The sequence below is a fragment of the Lipotes vexillifer genome, unplaced genomic scaffold (assembly GCF_000442215.2).
Source record: "Lipotes vexillifer unplaced genomic scaffold, Lipotes_vexillifer_v1.1 scaffold395, whole genome shotgun sequence".
Lineage (NCBI taxonomy): Eukaryota > Metazoa > Chordata > Mammalia > Artiodactyla > Lipotidae > Lipotes > Lipotes vexillifer.
The window spans coordinates 3,213,212-3,231,514 of record NW_006797390.1 but is presented as its reverse complement, the minus strand read 5'-3'; the positions used below and the strand labels follow the sequence as shown (position 1 = coordinate 3,231,514).

The following is an 18,303-nucleotide window of genomic DNA, read 5'->3' as shown; positions in this document are numbered from 1 at the left end:
CTCAGCTCTGCTAAAGTAAAGAGATAAGGCGCTCACTCCTGAGGTCAAGGAAGACTTCCCTGTCTGCACATGCGCAGGAAGGCTCCTTGGGGGTCAAAAAGGGAGGGGCCCCCACCCCGTAATCAGTGTGGACATGCACCCACAGGCCTCTGTGGTGTCATCCATCTTAGCAAAAAGTTGCACACGCATGTTGGGGGCGCATGTATTTTGGGGAGGGTCCTGGGACCAGTCAGGTGTGAAAAAAGAAACGAGATAATTGGCCCAATGTAAACAAAGACCCGGAAGGACTGTCCTATGTAAGTGATTTAAATCACCTCTTTACGGTGCTCCTCATTCAGGACTCCCACACTCCTCTCTGGGTGTGTATTTCTGCTTAGCTTCTGACTTAAATAAACAAACTCCTCCCATACATTGTGCTATGTCTCTAATAATAAACTTTGTACGTGTTTTTACAGTTTTTGTCTCCTTGAAACATTCGTGCTTTCAACGGGGGAAAGAGCAGGGGCCACTTTGCTTCTAGCCTCTAGCCCCTAGTGGTCTAGTGGTTAGGATTCCTGGTTTTCATCCAGGCTACTCAGGTTCAATTCCTGGGCTGGGAACTAAGATCTCCCTTCAGGATCGCTGACCGCTGTCAGCGAGATTATTATGACCTCGGATCTCACTGACCTCCGAGATCATTATGAGAAAGCAGCAGGAAGAAACTCTCTCTGGCTGAATGTGAATGGTTTCACCTGGGTCGCAGATTGCTCTCTGCATCCATCACATGACAACGGGAAGACTCAGCCATAGGGGAAGGCAGTACAGTACGGCGGACTGCTGTCCTGGAGTACATGGCGGAGCGGAAGGACCAGCCAACCTTGAAGCTCAGCTCTAGCTCCCTGTTTCCAGGGGTCTAATGGACATCTCCATGTCCATGGTAGTGGATGTCCCACTACCATTTCAACCTCAGTTAAGTCCCAAAGACTTACTGCTAAGCATCTCGATATACCTGTCCTTGCAAAATCAGTGATAGATACTAAAAAGTTTTTTTTTTTTTTTTTTTTTTTGGCTTCACCGTGCAGCTTGTGGGATCTTAGTTCCCAGACCAGGGATCGAACCTGGGCCCTTGGCAGTAAAACCACTGAGTCCTAACCACTGGATCGCCAGGGAATTCCCTAGGAAGACTTTCTTTGTATCTCTATCAGCCATAATTTGCAGCACTTCAACAAAAGGAGTGTGTGTGTATATGTGTGTGCGTGCATTTTTCACATTCAAATTATACTCTAAACACTAAATAACATCTATAGCAGTGATATGCAGGTAAATGTTTAACAGCAGGCTCTCCAGAGAGAACAAAAGGCCCTCCCTTTTAGCATAAACTGACTTTTCTGGTGTAAATTCCCACCACGGCCTGATTGCAATCATCTGCCAAAGCTTCAAGACCAAACCTTTCTGTTCCTTTCCTTGACGGTACTATTTCCCCAGGAATGCTAGATTCAGGCAAACCTTGGGTATATTCCTCTTCTCCATACGCTGTGTCCATCCAGTTGCTGAGTCCTGTTGAACTTTCCTCTCCACCCGCCTCCTTACCCCAGATTCTTCCACCTTAAATGAATCATTATACATCCATATATATATACATATATATATATATACATATATATATACATATATATATTCATATATATGTAGTTACTCTGCATTTTCTATTTTAAGAATTTAGTATCTTAAAATGTATTGAATGCCTCTACTTCTCTATCCAATAGACAGACTATTCTATTACTAGAACTAATAAAAGAGCAGGATAAATTATATACATAGAAAAATCAATAGTTATGACAGTGTGGTACTAGAGCAGAAATAGCTATATATATTATATATAGGTCAATGGAAAATAATAGTCCAGGGTTTTATACATACATACATATATATATATTATAATCATATATATATATATATATATATATATATATAAAATGGCATTTCAAATCAGTAGGTAAGGATGGGATTAATCATTTCTTTAAGGTGACACTCTATAAACAAAGTGAAAAGACAAACTAGGTAAACATTTTCAGTATTTATAAAAGACAGAAAGTTAATGTAGACCCTGAAGATGGCGGCCGTGGCAGGAAGGTTGCTCCGGACTTTGCTTGTCCGACAAGTGAGTGCCATTCCTTGGGGCATTTCTGCCTCTGCAGCCCTTAGGCCTGCTGCTTCTCGAAAAACGTGCTTGACAAATGCACTGTGGTCTGGTTCTGCTCAAGCAAAATCCGCCTTTAGCACCAGTTCCTCATGCCATGCCCCTGCCGTCACCCAGCATGCGCCCTATTTTAAGGGTACAGCTGTTGTCAATGGAGAGTTCAAAGAAATAAGCCTTGATGACTTTAACGGGAAATATTTAGTGCTCTTCTTCTATCCTTTGGATTTCACCTCTGTGTGTCCTACAGAAATTATTGCTTTCAGTGACAAAGCCAATGAATTTCACGATGTGAACTGTGAAGTCGTTGCAGTGTCAGTGGATTCCCACTTCACCCACCCGGCCTGGATAAACACACCAAGGAAGAATGGCGGTTTGGGCCACATGCACATCACACTCTTGTCAGATTTGACTAAACAGATTTCCCGAGACTACGGTGTGCTGTTAGAAGGTCCCGGCCTTGCACTACGAGGTCTCTTCATAATCGACCCCAACGGAGTCATCAAGCATTTGAGCGTCAATGATCTCCCAGTAGGCCGAAGCGTGGAAGAGACCCTCCGCTTGGTGAAGGCATTCCAGTTTGTAGAAACCCATGGAGAAGTCTGCCCCGCCAACTGGACACCAGATTCTCCTACAATCAAGCCCCATCCGACTGCTTCCAAAGAACATTTTGAGAAGGTAAATCAGTAGACCACCCCATGTGCACCTGCAGCTTCCCACACCAGAAAAGAACCACAGCTGGAACTCACTTTTAGCATTTCAAAGATTATTATTTATAGAAGGCAAAAAAAATTATGCTTGTATTCGTAAATATTACTCTAAATGTTTTGTTTTTGTAACATTGGCCAAGGCTTTTAAAACGTGGTTAGTTACTAACGTAAGGAGTCCTTTATTAGCAGTGTATGGACGGATGGCTAGTTGCTATAGAATGTGCAGTTCCCCTATTTCTTGGATCATGTCTTCAAAGGGAAAAGGAAACAACTCTTCTTTATCAGCCTTACTTGAACCTTTGTGTACACTAGTGTAGTGTGACAGGCATCAAAAGCTTCTGATCAAGGGTCCTGAAATTTTCTTCTTGAGTTTCTTTGTATTAAACTGAATTTTCTTTTAAGATCATAGTTTTAAGTTGTTAGCATCAGTGGTCTAATTTAACACTTGCAGGACTTTCCTGGTGGTCCAGTGGTTAAGACTGTGCTCGCAATGCAGGGGGTGTGGGTTCGATCCCTGGTCAGGGAACTAAGATCCCACATACCATGCAGTTGCGGCCAGGAAAAAAAACCCAAAAAACCCCAAAAAACACTTGCAATGAATGTGTATGTGATTGAAGCAGATGTGAATCATGTTTTTTAAAAAACCACCTACAGTGGCCAAGTGACTTAACTGATCATGTATGTTCCCCAGTCCTGAGATTTATACTTTATATAATTATTTTACTTATTTTGTTAGCTGACTTAGTGCCTACATACATTTCTAATATTTATTGGGCATAATTATAAAGGATAATTATTGAATCCAGGGATTACATTTTGAATTTGAATCATTCATGCATTTGAATCATTGTAATTATTTTATTTCCTGAAGTATTCAATGTAAAAAAATATAATAAAAAGTAAACATTTTAAAATACAAAAAAAAAAAAAGTTAATGTATATGTGTGGTGGTTTTAATACATGCCCACCAGGAATTCCCTGGTGGTCCAGTGGTTAGTACTCCACGTTTCCACTGCCAGGGGCCTGGGTTTGATCCCTGGTCGGCAACGAAGTTTCCGCAGGCTGCGCTTGGTGCGGCCAAAGAAACAAACAAAACAAAACAAACAACAAAAAACCCACGCCCACCAATTCTTTGATACTCTTCTCTTCAAGAGGTGGAGCCTATTTTCCCTCTACTTAAGTGTGGGCTGCACTTAGTAACTAGCTGCTAAAAATAGAATAAAGTGGAAGTGATCTGTGTGACTAAAAGGCACAGTGGCTTCCACCATGGTCTCCTTCTCTCCTGGGGGAAGCCAGCTGCATAATTGTGAGGACACTCAAGCAGTCCTGTGGAGAAGCCTATATGGCAAGGAACAGTCCTGCTAACAGCCATGTCACTGAACCATCTCCAGGCCCAGTCAATCCATCAGATAACTGTAGCCCAAGCTAAGATACTTTTAGATTCCTGATTCACAGAAACTGAGATAATAAATGTTTTAAGCTACTAAATTTTGAGATAATTTGTTATAATCAACTAAGAATTGCATTTGGCTACAACATAGATCCCCCAAACCCAGAGGCTTAACCAGTTTTTCTCTTTATATAAAATAAGTCTGGAGACAGGCAGTTCAGCGGTGATATGATAGCTTCATGATGTTTTCTGTATCATAGGCTGCTTTCTACTTTTGTTCTGGCATCTTAGCATGTGGCTCATATTCTCTGGGTCATCTCACAGCCCCATGTGGTTGCTGGAACTCCTGCCATCACGTTTCTACTTTACAGAGGAAGTAAGAGAAAGGGGAGGAGGAAAAAGGGACATTCTAGAAGTTTCACTAACTGACCTATCAGCAATGAATGGAGGTTGAGAAATATATATATTTTTTAAGCTGGGCACAGTGTTGCCCCAGTAATATAAAAGTTCTGTTAGCTCAAGAATGAGAAGACAAAAAAATTCAATTAAAAAATAAGCAAAAGGGCTTCCCTGGTGGCGCAGTGGTTGAGAATCCCCCTGCCGATGCAAGGGACAAGGGTTCGTGCCCCGGTCTGGGAAGATCCCACATGCCGTGGAGAGGCTGGGCCCGTGAGCCATGGCCGTTGAGCCTGTGCGTCCGGAGCCTGTGCTCCGCAGCGGGAGAAGCCACAACAGTGAGAGGCCCGCACTGCAAAAAAAAAAATAAATAAATAAGCAAAGAGTTTAAACAGACGTTCCTCAAAGAAGATATACAAATGGCCAATGAAAACAAAAAAGATGCTTAACATCTTTAGCCATCAGGGAAATGCAAATCAAAACCACAATGAAATACCACTTCATATCCACTAGGACAGCTATAATCAAAATCAGGTAATAGCAAATGTTGGCCAGGATACGGAAAAATTAGAACCCTCAAACACTGCTGGTGGAAATGTAATGTGGGGCAGCCCTTTGGAAAACAGTTTGGCAGTTTCTCAAAGGATAAATATAGAGTTACCATATGATCCACTTACAATTCCACCTGTAAGGAAAAAATTGCCAATAAACTAGTTGAAATATATGAGGTCTGGTTCTATTTGTAACATTTTATTTCAGGCTCCTAGCAAAATGCCTGGTACCTAGTAAACACTCAATATTCATAGTTGAATAAGTGAATATGTTGAAACTGTAAATATTTTAGAATGAAATCTCCACATGGCAAAGAATCATGTCCTCCTTTGGAATCCATTCATTACTGTATAGAATTCAATATCTTGATACTAAAAGTATTATATTTTTATTGATACTATTTGGGTATATAACCGAGGGAAACGGAAATATTCGGCCACACAAAAATTTGTACATGAACGTTCATAGTAGCATTATTCGTAATAGCCAAAAAATGGAAAGAACCAAATGTCTCTCAACTGATGAATGAAGAAATAAAATAAAATGTGGTATAAACCATACAATGGAATACTGTTCAGCAATTAAGAGGGATGAGGTACTGATACATGCTACAACACAGATGAACTTTGAAAACATAATGCTAAGTGAAAGAAGCCAGATGCAAAGGACCACATGTTGTATAACTTCATTTATATAAACTGTTTAAAAACAGTTCTGTTAGTGAGAAAGATGGGAAGAATGAATATGAGGTAAGAAACTGGCCGTTTCCACCACATTTAATATTCAGATCATATAAAGCTCCTACGAATCAATTTTAAAAATTAATGACTTAGCAGGAACATGATAAAGGACATGAAAAGTCATTTTGCAAAATAAATACAAATACAAATACATAGACATATAAAAAAACCCCTCACCAACAATCAAAAATGCAAATTAAAATAATTTTGTGGTTATTTGATAATGGCTATTATTAAAAAGACAAGAAAAACAAATGTTGGAGAGTATGTGGAGAAAAGCGAATCCTCACACACTGTTGGTGGGAATGTAATTTGGTGCAGCCACTATGGAAAACAGTATGGAGGTTCGTCAAAAAAATTAAAAATAGAACTACCATATGATTCAGCAATTCCACTTCTAGGTATTTATCTGAAGAAAACGAAAGTACTAATTCAAACGATATGTGCACCCCTGTGTTCATTGCAGCACTATTTACAATAGCTAGATATGGAGGTAACCTAAGTGTCCATCCATAGATGAATGGATAAAGAAGATGTGTGTGTGTGTGTGTGTGTGTGTGTGTGTGTGTGTGTTGGAATATTACTTGGCCATAAAAAGAATGAAATCTTCCATTTGCGGCAACATGGATGGACTTAGAGGATATTACGCTAAGTAAAATAAGTCAGACAGAGAAAAAAAATACCACATGATTTCAATTTTATGTGGAATCTAAAAACCAAAACAAATGAAGAAACAAAACAGAAGCTGACTCATAGATACAGAGAAAAAACTGGTGGTTGCCAGAGGGGCAGGGGACGGAGGGATGGATAAAACAGTTGAAGGGGATTGAGAGGTACAAACTTCCAGCTATAAAATAAATCATGAGGATATAATGTACACATAGGGAATATAGTCAATATTGTACAACTTTCTATGCTGACAGATGGTAACTCATCTCATTGGGGTGATCATTTCATAATGTATAAAAACATCAAATCACTATGTTGTATACCTGAAACTAACATAATATTGCATGTTAATTATAACTTTAAAAATGCCATAATAAACTAACCTCCCTGAAAAAAATAATATCGACATATCTATTTTTCAATCTATTAAGACTGGTAAAGATAAGTACATACACTTTGAACCAGAAACTGCACCTCCTAAGAATGTATTCCACGGAGCCATGTTACACAAAATGCGGTCCATGGACCAGCGGCAATGGTATCACTTTAAGGGGTGGGAATCTACATTTTAATGAGCTCCTCAGGCAATTCCTATGCACAGTAAAATTTGAGAAGTGCTATTACAGAGTACTCACACCGAAGAGCAAAGATGTATCTATGAGGATTTCTATTGCAGGATTGTTTATAATGTTGATCAGGATTGTTTATAATGTTGATAATTTTCTTTAAAGTTAATACACCTCAACAGAAAACAGTTAAAAAGTTACCATATAGCTATATAATGGAAGACTTAGAAAACTATAAACAAAGAGGTAGATAAATGTTTAGTAATATGAAAGATGTCTAAGACATATTGTTAAATGAAAATAATCCAGATGTGTGTATGATTGATACCATTTTTGTCTTTTAAAAATCTATATATTAATGAGAGTGGTGCTGAGGGAGATCATGGACTTTTATGTTCCTCTATATACACATCTCTACTATTTGCATTTTTATTTTAATTAAATAGTACTTTTGTAATCGAAGGAGATGTTCTCTAGACCAGGCACAGGGGGAAGGATGTCACTGAGAAGGACGTGGAGTTTCTAGCTCTCATTACACGGCATCGATTCAGTCCTTGTCAACAAAACAAAATAAAACCTCCAGCGGCTCCTTACAGCTTTTGGGATAAAATCCAACCGTCTGTTGCTCCTCCCTCATGCCCCTGAGTGCACCTCCGCTCCAGCCAGCAGAACCCCTGCCTTCCTTCCACTGACACTGAGCTCTTTCTCCTCCAGGACTTAACACCGGCGCCTCCTCTGTCTAGAGTCTCTGCCCTGAATATGTGATATTATGTGCACATGTGTATTATAAAATTATCCCCTGGCACTTCGTAAAAGCCCTGTAAGTGCTTGGTTTCATTATTATAACATATTTCTCATTATATTGAATTACTTGTCCACTAACCCTATCCCTGGACCGTAAGCCCCCTGAAGACAGGGCCTGTGTTTTACTGTCCTTGAGTGCCCAGCCAGTCCAGCCTGGCCGAGAGTAAGTGCTTAACAAAAGCATGCTAAATGATACCTCCCTTTCCTCTGTGCCAAGGAAGAAAATCACATCCTTTCTCTCCGACTACATCAAACCACCTGGATGTTCCCCTTCTCCACACACCAGCAATGTGATAACTCCTTTGCAAAGCACTTCTAGCCCTTCAGAGAGCTTTCCTATCTACTCTTCCCCCCCCCATTAATTAATTAATTTATTTATTTTTGGCTGCATTGGGTCTTCGTTGCTGCGCACAGGCTTTCTCTAGTTGCAGCGAGCAGGGGCTACTCTTTGTTGCGGTACGCGGGCTTCTCATTGCGGTGGCTTCTCTTGTTGCAGAGCACGGGCTCTAGGCGCGCGAGCTTCAGTAGTTGTAGCTCGCAGGCTCAGTAGTTGTGGTGCACGGGCTTAGTTGCTCCATGGCATGTGGGATCTTCCTGAACCAGGGCTCGAACCCGTGTCCCTGCATTGGCAGGCGTATTCTTAACCACTGCGCCACCAGGGAAGTCCCCTATTTACTCTTTTTTATTCCTCACAACAACCCCAGGACCGAGGAAACAGGCAAGGGGTGGGTGGGAGATGTTTACGAGGGTTAACTAAGTGAAGGCGGTAACACATTCTTTTAAGTGTCCAGCAGTCTTTTGAGGTGGACATGTTTATCCCCATTTCAAAAATGTGAGAATGAAACCTCAATAAAATGATATAACCTGCTGAGGAACACGCAGCTATTAAGTGGTGGAGTGTGTTTGGAACCTGCTCTCTCTGACTTTAAAACCCCAGCTAGTTCCATGATACCAAGTGAACAGATTTGTCTGTGAACTATATTAGCCAAGCCAGACAAGGCACGAGGTAGTATTTCCCGATTTTCAACTCAACACATCTGTCATCAGACCACTTTTCCTGTTGTATAGCCTGTAACGCACACGTTAACAATTAATCACATGACATGTTACCTTGTGACCTAATTGTTTTATTTACATTAGATTCTACAGGATTGGTAATATTCCCCTTCCCCCATGCAGGAATATTAGCTTCGCTAAGCCTTAATTTCCTCTTCTCCCAAATATCTATCCCACAGGACTGATGTGGAGATTCAATAGCGCATGCAAAGGCATCTCACACAATGACTGGCAGAAATATCTGGCACAATGTCCCTCCAGAAATATTTGTTGCATCTCAACCTCTCTTTTCCATCTCCTTCAACAAGTCACACAGGCTTGAGTGCCTGGGTGTGGCTGTACCAATTCTTGTTGATTATTTATATGACAGTGCCAGATGAGGATTATTTTAGTGGGCTCCTGCTGGATTTTCTCCCTTTTTGTCCCACAGAAGGTCTGCATCAAAAGATGAGGATGGAAATGGTCCCAAGCTGGGTTTAGCAATCGATACATTGCTTCAGCATACATCACACTCTTACTCCATCCCTGTCAGCTGGTATAGTTAAACTTATTTTATGGATGAGAAAGTGGGGTCTTAGGTAACTTGTTAGCGAATTACAGATCTGTCAAGACTCCAAAACAGGCTTTTTTTTTTTTTTTTTGGTGTCGCTGCGCAGCTTGTGGGATCTTAGTTCCCTGACCAGGGATCGAACCCAGCCCACGGCAGTGAAAGTGCTGAGTCCTAACCACTGGACGGCCAGGGGATTCCCAACAATCCAGGTCTTAAGATACATCGGGCCTGGGCTCCTTCCACTCCAGGAAGCCACCTGCCAGAGGTCTACCTGAAAATAATTATTGGGTGGGACCAATAATTATTGGTGGGGGTACCAGACCAAATACCACTTGGTATTTCTTTTCTTTCTTTCTTTTTTTTCTTTACATTCCCTGAGACTCTCCTTGTCCCATCATGAGGTCTTAATTTATTTTATTTACTTTTGCTGTGTTGGGTCTTCGTTTCTGTGCCAGGGCTTTCTCTAGTTGTGGCAAGTGGGGGCCACTCTTCATCACGGTGTGCGGGCCTCTCACTAACGCGGCCTCTCTTGTTGCGGAGCTCCAGATGTGCAGGCTCAGTAGTTGTGGCTCACGGGCCTAGTTGCTCCGCGGCATGTGGGATCTTTCCAGACCAGGGCTCGAACCCGTGTCCCCTGCATTAGCAGGCAGATTCTCAACCACTGCGCCACCAGGGAAGCCCCTTCTTTTTTTTATTTTATAAGTTTATTTATTTACTTATTTTGGCTGCATTGGGTCTTCGTTGCTGCACATGGGCTTTCTCTAGTTGTGGTGAGAGGGGGCTACTCTTGTTGGGTGCGCGGGCTTCTCATTGTGGTGGCTTCTCTTGTTGGGAGCACAGACCCTAGGCGCGCAGGCTTCAGTAGTTGTGGTACTTAGGTTTCAGCAGTTGTGGCTCGCAGGCTCTAGAGGACAGGCTCAGTTAGTTGCTCCGCGGCACGTAGGATTTCCCTGGACCAGGGCTCAAACCCGTGCCCCCTGCATTGTCAGGTGGATTCTTAACCACTGCGCCACCCACCACTCGGTATTTCTTGCCCTTCTTCCCCACCTTTTGCTTCAGGGAATGAGTTTCTTTTGAATTCACAGTACTTCTGCATTGAGGTTGTCCGGCTCCTTTAAGGTCTCACATGATGCAATGGATAGCCCCGCCCCTGTCCCGCCCCCTCAGCGCTACTAAGCCACGCCCACTGGCTTTTTTAGCGGGCCAATTACCACCCCTCATCCGGGTTCCTAGGACTGGGAAATTGGGCTCGTAACCAGGCAACTACCGGTCCACTTGCTTCGCGGCGGATTTTCAGTTCGGTTATTCGCAGCTCTTCTCTCAACGGCTGCCAGCTGCGGAAGGCGAGTGCCCGTCCCCCCCCCCCCCCCCCCCCCCCCGCCTCCCCCGAAGCCAAGAAGCCGCCTCTTCGGATTGCTCTTTTCTCTTCCTGGAGCTCCCGAGCGGGACGGTGCTAGCGAAACAGAGGCGGCAGCTGGAGGTGACGCCGGGCAGATTTACGCCTGTGGCAGAGCCGGGCCGAACCGGGCGGATTGCTGGGCGCTACGCAGAAGAGCGACCGGAGCGCACGGCTTGCTGTCTCCCAACCTAGGTGGGTAAGCGCGCGGCCGCCCGTACCTTCCCAGTGCCGCCCCCCCCCCCCCCCCCCCGCCCCGTTGCCATAACGGCAGTACACAACTCCTTCTCCCTTGCCCTCTACCAAACAGTCCTTCCCTCTCGGGGCCAAGACCTCTCCAGTACAGCTTCTAGTTGAGCAGAACCAGGGTCTGCGCCCCTTTGCAAAGAAGGATTGATTGAGTGAGAGGGTTGGAGGCTGCGTGTCAGGCTGGTGTCCCAGAGGGGACAGGGAAATGGGTCTATGCGGCGTGGGAGAGTTAGAAGAAAGGAGTAGAGCAGGGGTTATAGAGATGGAAGGGGATGGGAGGGGGCGGTAGGGAGGTTTGGAGGACAACGTGGCTTAAGGCAGAAGTGGGAAGAACTAAAGAGAGGGAAGTCCAGGAAGCTGGACACCGAGCTGCTGGAGGAGTTGGAGCCCCTGAGAAGGGCAGGAAATGTTTTGGGGGTCTGGAAAGGCATCCAAGTGAGAAGGGTCCTTGGTGGGAAGTATGAAGTGGAGGTTGGGAGTCAAAATGAGATGTTCACAGGGATGAGGAAAGAAGCATCGCTGGCAGGAGGTCTGGGGTGATAGGATGATGAGAGGGGTACCCATTCATGGAGGTGAGGGAGGGAGCATTGGCAGATGCTGAGGAGACCTTCTTTCTCAGGGCCGAGACCTAGCTGGATTTGACTCCAGAGCCTTCAGTGGGGAAGAAAAATGCCAGATGAAGATGATCTGGAAGACTTTGAGTCAGACCTGGATGGTCTGGAAAGGGAAGACGATGAGAAGGAGACAGAGGAGTGGGAGGACCACAGGAAAGAGGGAGAAGACTCCGAGGAAGTGAGAGCTTGGAAACAGAGGGGGCCGGGATTAAGGGCTGGGGTGAAAGGGATGCCTGAGTCCGCTTCCTCCTGCAGTGGATGTCCATGCCCCTCACAGAGGACATGATGAAGGAAGGGCTTTCTGCGCTCTGCAAGACGGGTAATGGACTGGCCCATGCTTACGTCAAGCTGGAGGTTAAAGACAGGTGTGTTCATGGGGGACCAGAAGAGGTCGGAGGATGTGGGACCCAGTGTCCTTTCTCAGCCTCCATCCTGGGTGTTTCGGCTGAGGTTGGATCTCTGGCATCCTGGACCAGCGAGGAGGGAAGGATAGAGTCTACTTTTCAGGACGCTGTGACTCCCTGTGTCAGAGCTGGCCTGGGCAATTGGAGGCTGTGAGGGTATGGGATGGGGGTGGGGATTCCTGTTGGACTCCCTCACTTGTCTTTCAGAGTGTCGCTTCCCGGCCCTTCACAGACACAAGGTCCCTGCGCACCGTTGAGAACCCACCTACCTTCTCTTCCCCCTCCCCAGCCCTCCCTCTGTCAGCCACTCTCCTCTCCACTCTAAGCCGTCTTCACATTACCCTCTGCTTCAGTACCTCTGACAGTCCTTGCTGGATTCTTAACCCTGACCCCGGCCGCTACCGTCTCCTAGGGATCTGACAGACATCTACTTGCTGCGTTCCTACATCCATCTGCGCTATGTGGATGTTTCCGAAAACCACCTGACAGACTTGTCCGCACTCAATTGCCTCACCCACCTGCTCTGGCTCAAGGCTGATGGCAACCGGCTGCGGAGTGCCCGGTTGAATGACCTGCCCTACCTGCAGATCGCCAGCTTTGCCTATAACCAGATCAGCGACACTGAGGGCATCTCTCATCCTCGTCTGGCCAGCCTGGATCTCAAAGGTGGGGCCTTAGGATGGGCCTCACAAGATTCCTTCCTCGCCTGGGGCCGACAGAAGTGGGCAGTGTGGTCCTTGGCTGTGCCACACAGCAATCTGCATTCATTCATTCACTCATTCGGACACTCATGATGGTTCACGATGACAGTTCTGTGTGCTGGAGATGTAGCAGTGAACAAAACAAAGAAAATCCCTATTCTCCTGTAGCTTACTTTGTAGTCAAGGGAGGCAGGCAATTATCAGTGATCAGTATTTTATTTTTAATTTTTGGCTGCACTGCGTGGCATGCGGGATCTTAGTTCCCCAAGCAGGGATCAAACCCGTATCCCCTGCAGCGGAAGCATGGATTCTTAACCACTGCGCCACCAGGGAAGTCCCAATGATCACAATAAATAAGTAAATTTAGGGACTTCCCTGGTGGCGCAGTGGTTAAGAATCCGCCTGCCAATGCAGGGGACACAGGTTCGAGCCCTAGTCCAGGAAGATCCCACATGCTGAGGAGCAACTAAGCCCGTGAGCCACAACTACTGAGCCCGTGTGCCGCAACTACTGATGCCCGCGCACCTAGAGCCTGTGATCCACAACAAGAGAAGCCACTGCAGTGAGAAGCCCGCGCACTGCAACTAGAGAAAGCCCGTGCACAGTAACAAAAGGCCCAACACGGCCACAAATAAATAAATAAAAATTAAAAAAAAAAAAGTAAATTTATAAAGCATGTTAAAAGGAGATAAGTGCTATGGAAAAAATCAGGGTAAAGGAAAAGGGGGGAGCAGGGGTGGCGATTTCAAACAGGTTGCTTAGGACAAGTGTCATTGGGAAGTTGACATTTGAGCAAAGACTTGAAGGAGGAGAGGGAGTTGGCCATATAGATTGCTGGGCACCCCTCACTCGCTCCTCAAAGACTTAGGTGGGCACATCCAGCGGGCCCTTGGACTGCCAGACCACTGTCCAGGGCTCCGCAGCTCTTAAGTCTGGAGCTGTCCCTCCTCGTATCTCCTGGCATTAGAGAAGATGTTGCAGAGGCTCCCCAAATTCAGGCTCTACTGCTGAACATTTGAAGTGGCCCTTTGAACCCTTGACACCCTCCTTCTCAGGGAACCACATCCACATGGTGACAGGTCTGGACCCCCAAAAGCTGATCAGCCTGCACACACTGGAGCTTCGGGGGAACCAGCTGAACAGTACCCTGGGAATCAACCTTCCTAAGCTGAAGAACCTCTTCCTGGTAGCTCACTGGGTCAGAGGGTGGTTGGTGCTGGGAAGGGGGCACTGTCCTGGGGGCCAGGATGCCTGGTTCTAGTAGACTCACCTACTAACTTCATCATCATCATAATTGGTATCATTTCCTGAGTGCTTGCTTAGTGCCAGATGCTGTGTGGATTCAGAGTCAAAACAGACAAGGTGCTCACCACCTAGCAGGGCTGATAATGCACAATGTGTGGATAATATAGAGACAGTTTGCTTTGATCCAGGTAGCAGCACCTTGTGCATAACTGAGGTTCAGATCAGGCTAAGGAGGCCACTTACGTGTCTAGGCTTTTAGCCTCTTGAGTTGCCTCATTCCAGGATGGAGCTGAAGCCATTTCTCCTCAGTGGAGCAGTGAGGCTCTTGGCCCGGGCGGTGGGTTGAAGAATTTCCTCCTTAATCAGAGGTGGCTGCGCTGGGATGGGCAGTAGGAGTTACTTATGAGCTTTCTCTGGGTTGGCAGCTTCTTCTGGATTCTTTACTCTCTACACGGGTCTCTACCCACCTCCACTCCCCTCCTGTACCCTCTCTACCTCTTAGATTTGCTCTTTTGCTGCATCTCTTTCTGATTTCCTTCCCTCTCCCTGCTCCCCTCTCCCAATCTATCTACTGTATCCTGGGGTCTAGGCCCAGAACCTATTGAAGAAGGTGGAAGGCTTGGAAAACCTAAGCAATCTCACTACCTTGCATCTTCGCGACAACCAGATTGAAACTCTGAGTGGCTTCTCCAAGGAAATGAAATCACTGCAGTACCTCAACCTAAGGTATGAACCCCCTCCAGGCTCACCGTGCCTCTGCCCTTGACCAGGAGCCACCTTTGACCCTATGTTTCTCCCTGGTCCCAATCCCCCAGTTCTAGACCACCCCCAGATTCTCACCTCATCCTCTGTCCTGATCCTCCCCCCTCCTGTCCTTACTTTCTTCTGCATCCGTCCTAATTACAGCACTGAGACCTTTGTAGCCTGAGACCCCTGAATCCTATTCATTCAACCCACATATTGAGAACGTACTATGTGCCAGGCCTTGTGCTGTGTTTCGGGAACCATCTGAAGGAGTCAGAGATGGTCCCTGTTCTCAGGGACTCACAGTCTGGCTCCATCCCATATAAGTTTCCACTGCCCTTCTCCATCTCCTGGGCCCCAATTCCCCTTCCAGTTTCCTGCCTCTCTTCTCCTGAGCCCCACCTGTAAGGGATGGCTCCATACTGCTATAAAACACAAGACATGCTCAGGTTTGTTTTTGTTTTTGTTTTCCATAAATTTATTTATTGATTTATTTATTTTTGGCTGCGTTGGGTCTTCGTTGCTGCGCACGGGCTTTCTCTAGTTGCGGCGAGCGGGGGCTACTCTTCGTTGCGGTGCACGGGTTTCTCATTGCGGTGGCTTCTCGTTGCGGAGCACAGGCTCTAGGCACGCTGGCTTCAGTAGTTGTGGCACGCGGGCTCAGTAGTTGTGGCTCGCGGGCTCTAGGACGCAGGCTCAGTAGTTGTGGCGCACGGGCTTCGTTGCTCCGCGGCATGTGGGATCTTCCCGGACCAGGGCTCGAACCCGTGTCCCCTGAATTGGCAGACGGATTCTTAACCACTGCGCCACCAGGTAAGTCCCCGTGCTCAGATCTGAGGTGAGAAGAGTATTTAAAAGAAAATCTCTAGATGGAAAGGCACTGAGGATCAGGGGCGATTTTCTTGCAGCAACTCTTGTTGGACGGAGGATTTTATGTGTGTTTCTTTAAGCAAAGATGTAAGGAAATTGCCTCCTTCGTCAACAAAGACAAATCCTCGATTCTGGCAGTGGAAAAAGAGTCTCCAAGTAGGGAGTGGTGGTTGTACCTTGAAGCCCAAAGTCCTGCTTTGACTGCTGGAGCGATCTCTTGCTAATTAGCTCTGCCCCCTTGGTCTGGTAGGGTGCAGGGGGTATTGTTTTCCTGTTAATGGTCTAGACAGGGATAATGGACCTTCCTCAGTGGCTATTTACCAGGGATGTTTGGAAGTAAGTGTGGGACAGAGGGGTTGTCTCAGTGACTGGGAGGTGCCCCTGGGGCCAAAGACCTGCAAGCAAGGACAGTCCAGCCCCTGAGGCGTGAGGCAAGAGCATGAAAACAATACACAGTATCCTACAATGAGGTACTTTAGGGGAGGAAGCTTATTCTTCAGGCTGGGAGGCCCCGATCCATCCCCAGCTCCAGGCTCCTTCCTGTGGGAGCGCCGAGACAGCACCATCTCCATGACCCTAGAGCCCATTTCCTTCTCCACTGGCTCGGCTCCTACCTTCTAACCTTTGATTAGATGTGATGACACAGAAATCTGTCCCTACAAAGGAGATTCCCCCCTACTCCCCAACTACAAGACAGGGCTGAGACCTAGCTCTGCTGCTCCAAAAAGATAAGTATGACACATTACAGAATAGACAGTGGCACCTAGGGATTCCCTGAAAGGCAGAACGGGACAGGAGTAGGGTTACACAGCGTCTCTGCAGCAAACCTGGCAGTGCGTGGCAGGCCAGTCCACAGAGGCCACGTTTCTAGAGAAACCGGAGCCCAGTGGGAGACTCCCCCTGAGGGCCCATACCTGGTGGCTGGCCTCCGAAGCCCATCGTTCTCTCGTGAACACCTCCCCACTCCACCGGCAGGGGCAACATGGTGGCTGACCTGGGGGAGCTCGCCAAGCTGCGGAACCTGCCCAAGCTGCGAGCCTTGGTGCTGCTGGACAACCCGTGTGCAGACGAGAACGACTACCGCCAGGAGGCCCTGGTGCAGATGGCGCATCTCGAGCGCCTGGACAAGGACTTCTACGAGGAGGAGGAGAGGGCTGAGGCTGATGAGATCCGGCAGAGGGTGAAGGAGGAGGCCGAGCCTGAGCCCGAATTGGAACTGGACCAGTCATCCATCTAGCAGTTCCCCTAGCCTCCAAGGACAGTAAGGAAGTGGGGCAGGGAGGCCAGAAGAGGAGGCCAAGGGCCTGGCAGATGGGAAGGGAAGTTGCTGTAGGAGGAGGTGGGTGAGGGAGGCAGAGGCAAGGAGAACCCTTGGGGAGACCTGGGTTAGGAGTCACAGGTGAGGAGAAAGAACCAGAAGAGCCTGGGAGGAGCTGAGAGAGGCTTAGGAGATACATCAGGAGGCCTGAGGAGTAAGCAGTATGAATGGGAATGGGGTGGCAGGCAGAGATGTGGCTGTGGGCTGGGCAGCCACACCTGATGGGAAATGCTGGGTCTGGGGCATGGGGGGGGCGGGGGCGGGGGCCGTGGTGTATGAGGATGCGGGGGCGGGGGGGGGGGGGGGGCGGGGGCCGTGGTGTATGAGGATGGCAGCTGGGCCTAGAGAAGGCAGGAGAGGAAGATCCTGCACTAAAGAGCAAAGCTAAGAATAACAGGACAGAAGGAAGAAAGGAGGGCAGAAGGAGGCAGGAAGAGACTGAGGCTATGAGACCAGGGAAGCGTGGCAGCTGGCACTTCAGATGGGGCAGAGGCAGCAGTGTGAGTGCAGGGGGCCCAGAGGATTGGCTTCTGTCCTCTTCCTCCAGGAGACCAAAGATGCTGGCTCCAGGACTGAGGAGACTCCCAGTTGGGGGGGCCCACACCCCCTCTTCCGGAGACAGAGGACGCCTTCTCTCGCCCCAGGCCTAGGAATTCATCACAGCCCGCCTCCCAGAGCCTCCCAGACTCTGTGAGGGCACCTGGGCAGCAGTGGCGGGGCGGGAGCAGCCCTCGGGTAGGCCTGGTGCGAACCAGGCCTGGATGGGCCAGGGGATGCTTGAAGCACTGGCTGCGGAGGAGCTGCGGAGGCGGCGGCCTAGAGTGTTAGGAACAGTTGTTCGTTTTTCCAATAAAGGGACATTTTGATACTCTCGTGTCTGACCGGGTTTGTGAGACACTGAGGCTGTCACGGGCTTCACTGGCGTGAGGCTGAGGCTGTTACTTTCCACTGGGTCGGGGCGTGGGTATGAGCGCGCGTGGGCGGCCCCCGGCCCCTCCCACATCGCTCTCCTCCTGCCCTCCCCGCCCCAACCCATCGGTACGCCCCCCCTCCCCCGCGCTCCTACGTGCGCCTCCGCTGGCGGCTCCTGAATCATCGGGGGCTCCGGGTCACATGCGCCCGCCCGGCCCTATCCGCGCCTCCCCCGCAGATC

At 47.5% G+C, this 18,303-nt stretch overlaps 1 protein-coding gene and 1 pseudogene across 1 annotated transcript; both read left to right on the top strand.

Moving 5' to 3' along the window:
- Nucleotides 1–2,092: 2,092 nt before the first annotated feature.
- On the top strand, nucleotides 2,093–2,866 carry LOC103088527 (thioredoxin-dependent peroxide reductase, mitochondrial pseudogene; annotated as a pseudogene).
- Nucleotides 2,867–11,886: 9,020 nt separating this feature from the next.
- LRRC23 (leucine rich repeat containing 23) lies at nucleotides 11,887–17,094 on the top strand. Its single transcript, XM_007469394.1, has 6 exons — nucleotides 11,887–12,046; nucleotides 12,124–12,233; nucleotides 12,685–12,938; nucleotides 14,029–14,159; nucleotides 14,808–14,944; nucleotides 16,808–17,094. The coding sequence occupies exons 1-6, from the start codon at nucleotides 11,924–11,926 to the stop codon at nucleotides 17,067–17,069; spliced, it is 1,017 nt and encodes a 338-aa protein (XP_007469456.1). The 5' UTR covers nucleotides 11,887–11,923; the 3' UTR covers nucleotides 17,070–17,094.
- The last annotated feature ends 1,209 nt before the right edge of the window (nucleotides 17,095–18,303 follow it).

Excerpts from the sequence above, each read along its gene's own strand:
- LRRC23 (XM_007469394.1), top strand. The coding sequence starts at position 11,924 with ATGCCAGATGAAGATGATCTGGAAGACTTTGAGTCAGACCTGGATGGT. Across the intron at positions 12,234-12,684 it reads AAGCTGGAGGTTAAAGACAG|GGATCTGACAGACATCTACT; the intron begins GTGTGTTCATGG and ends ACCGTCTCCTAG. Across the intron at positions 14,160-14,807 it reads AGCTGAAGAACCTCTTCCTG|GCCCAGAACCTATTGAAGAA; the intron begins GTAGCTCACTGG and ends CCTGGGGTCTAG.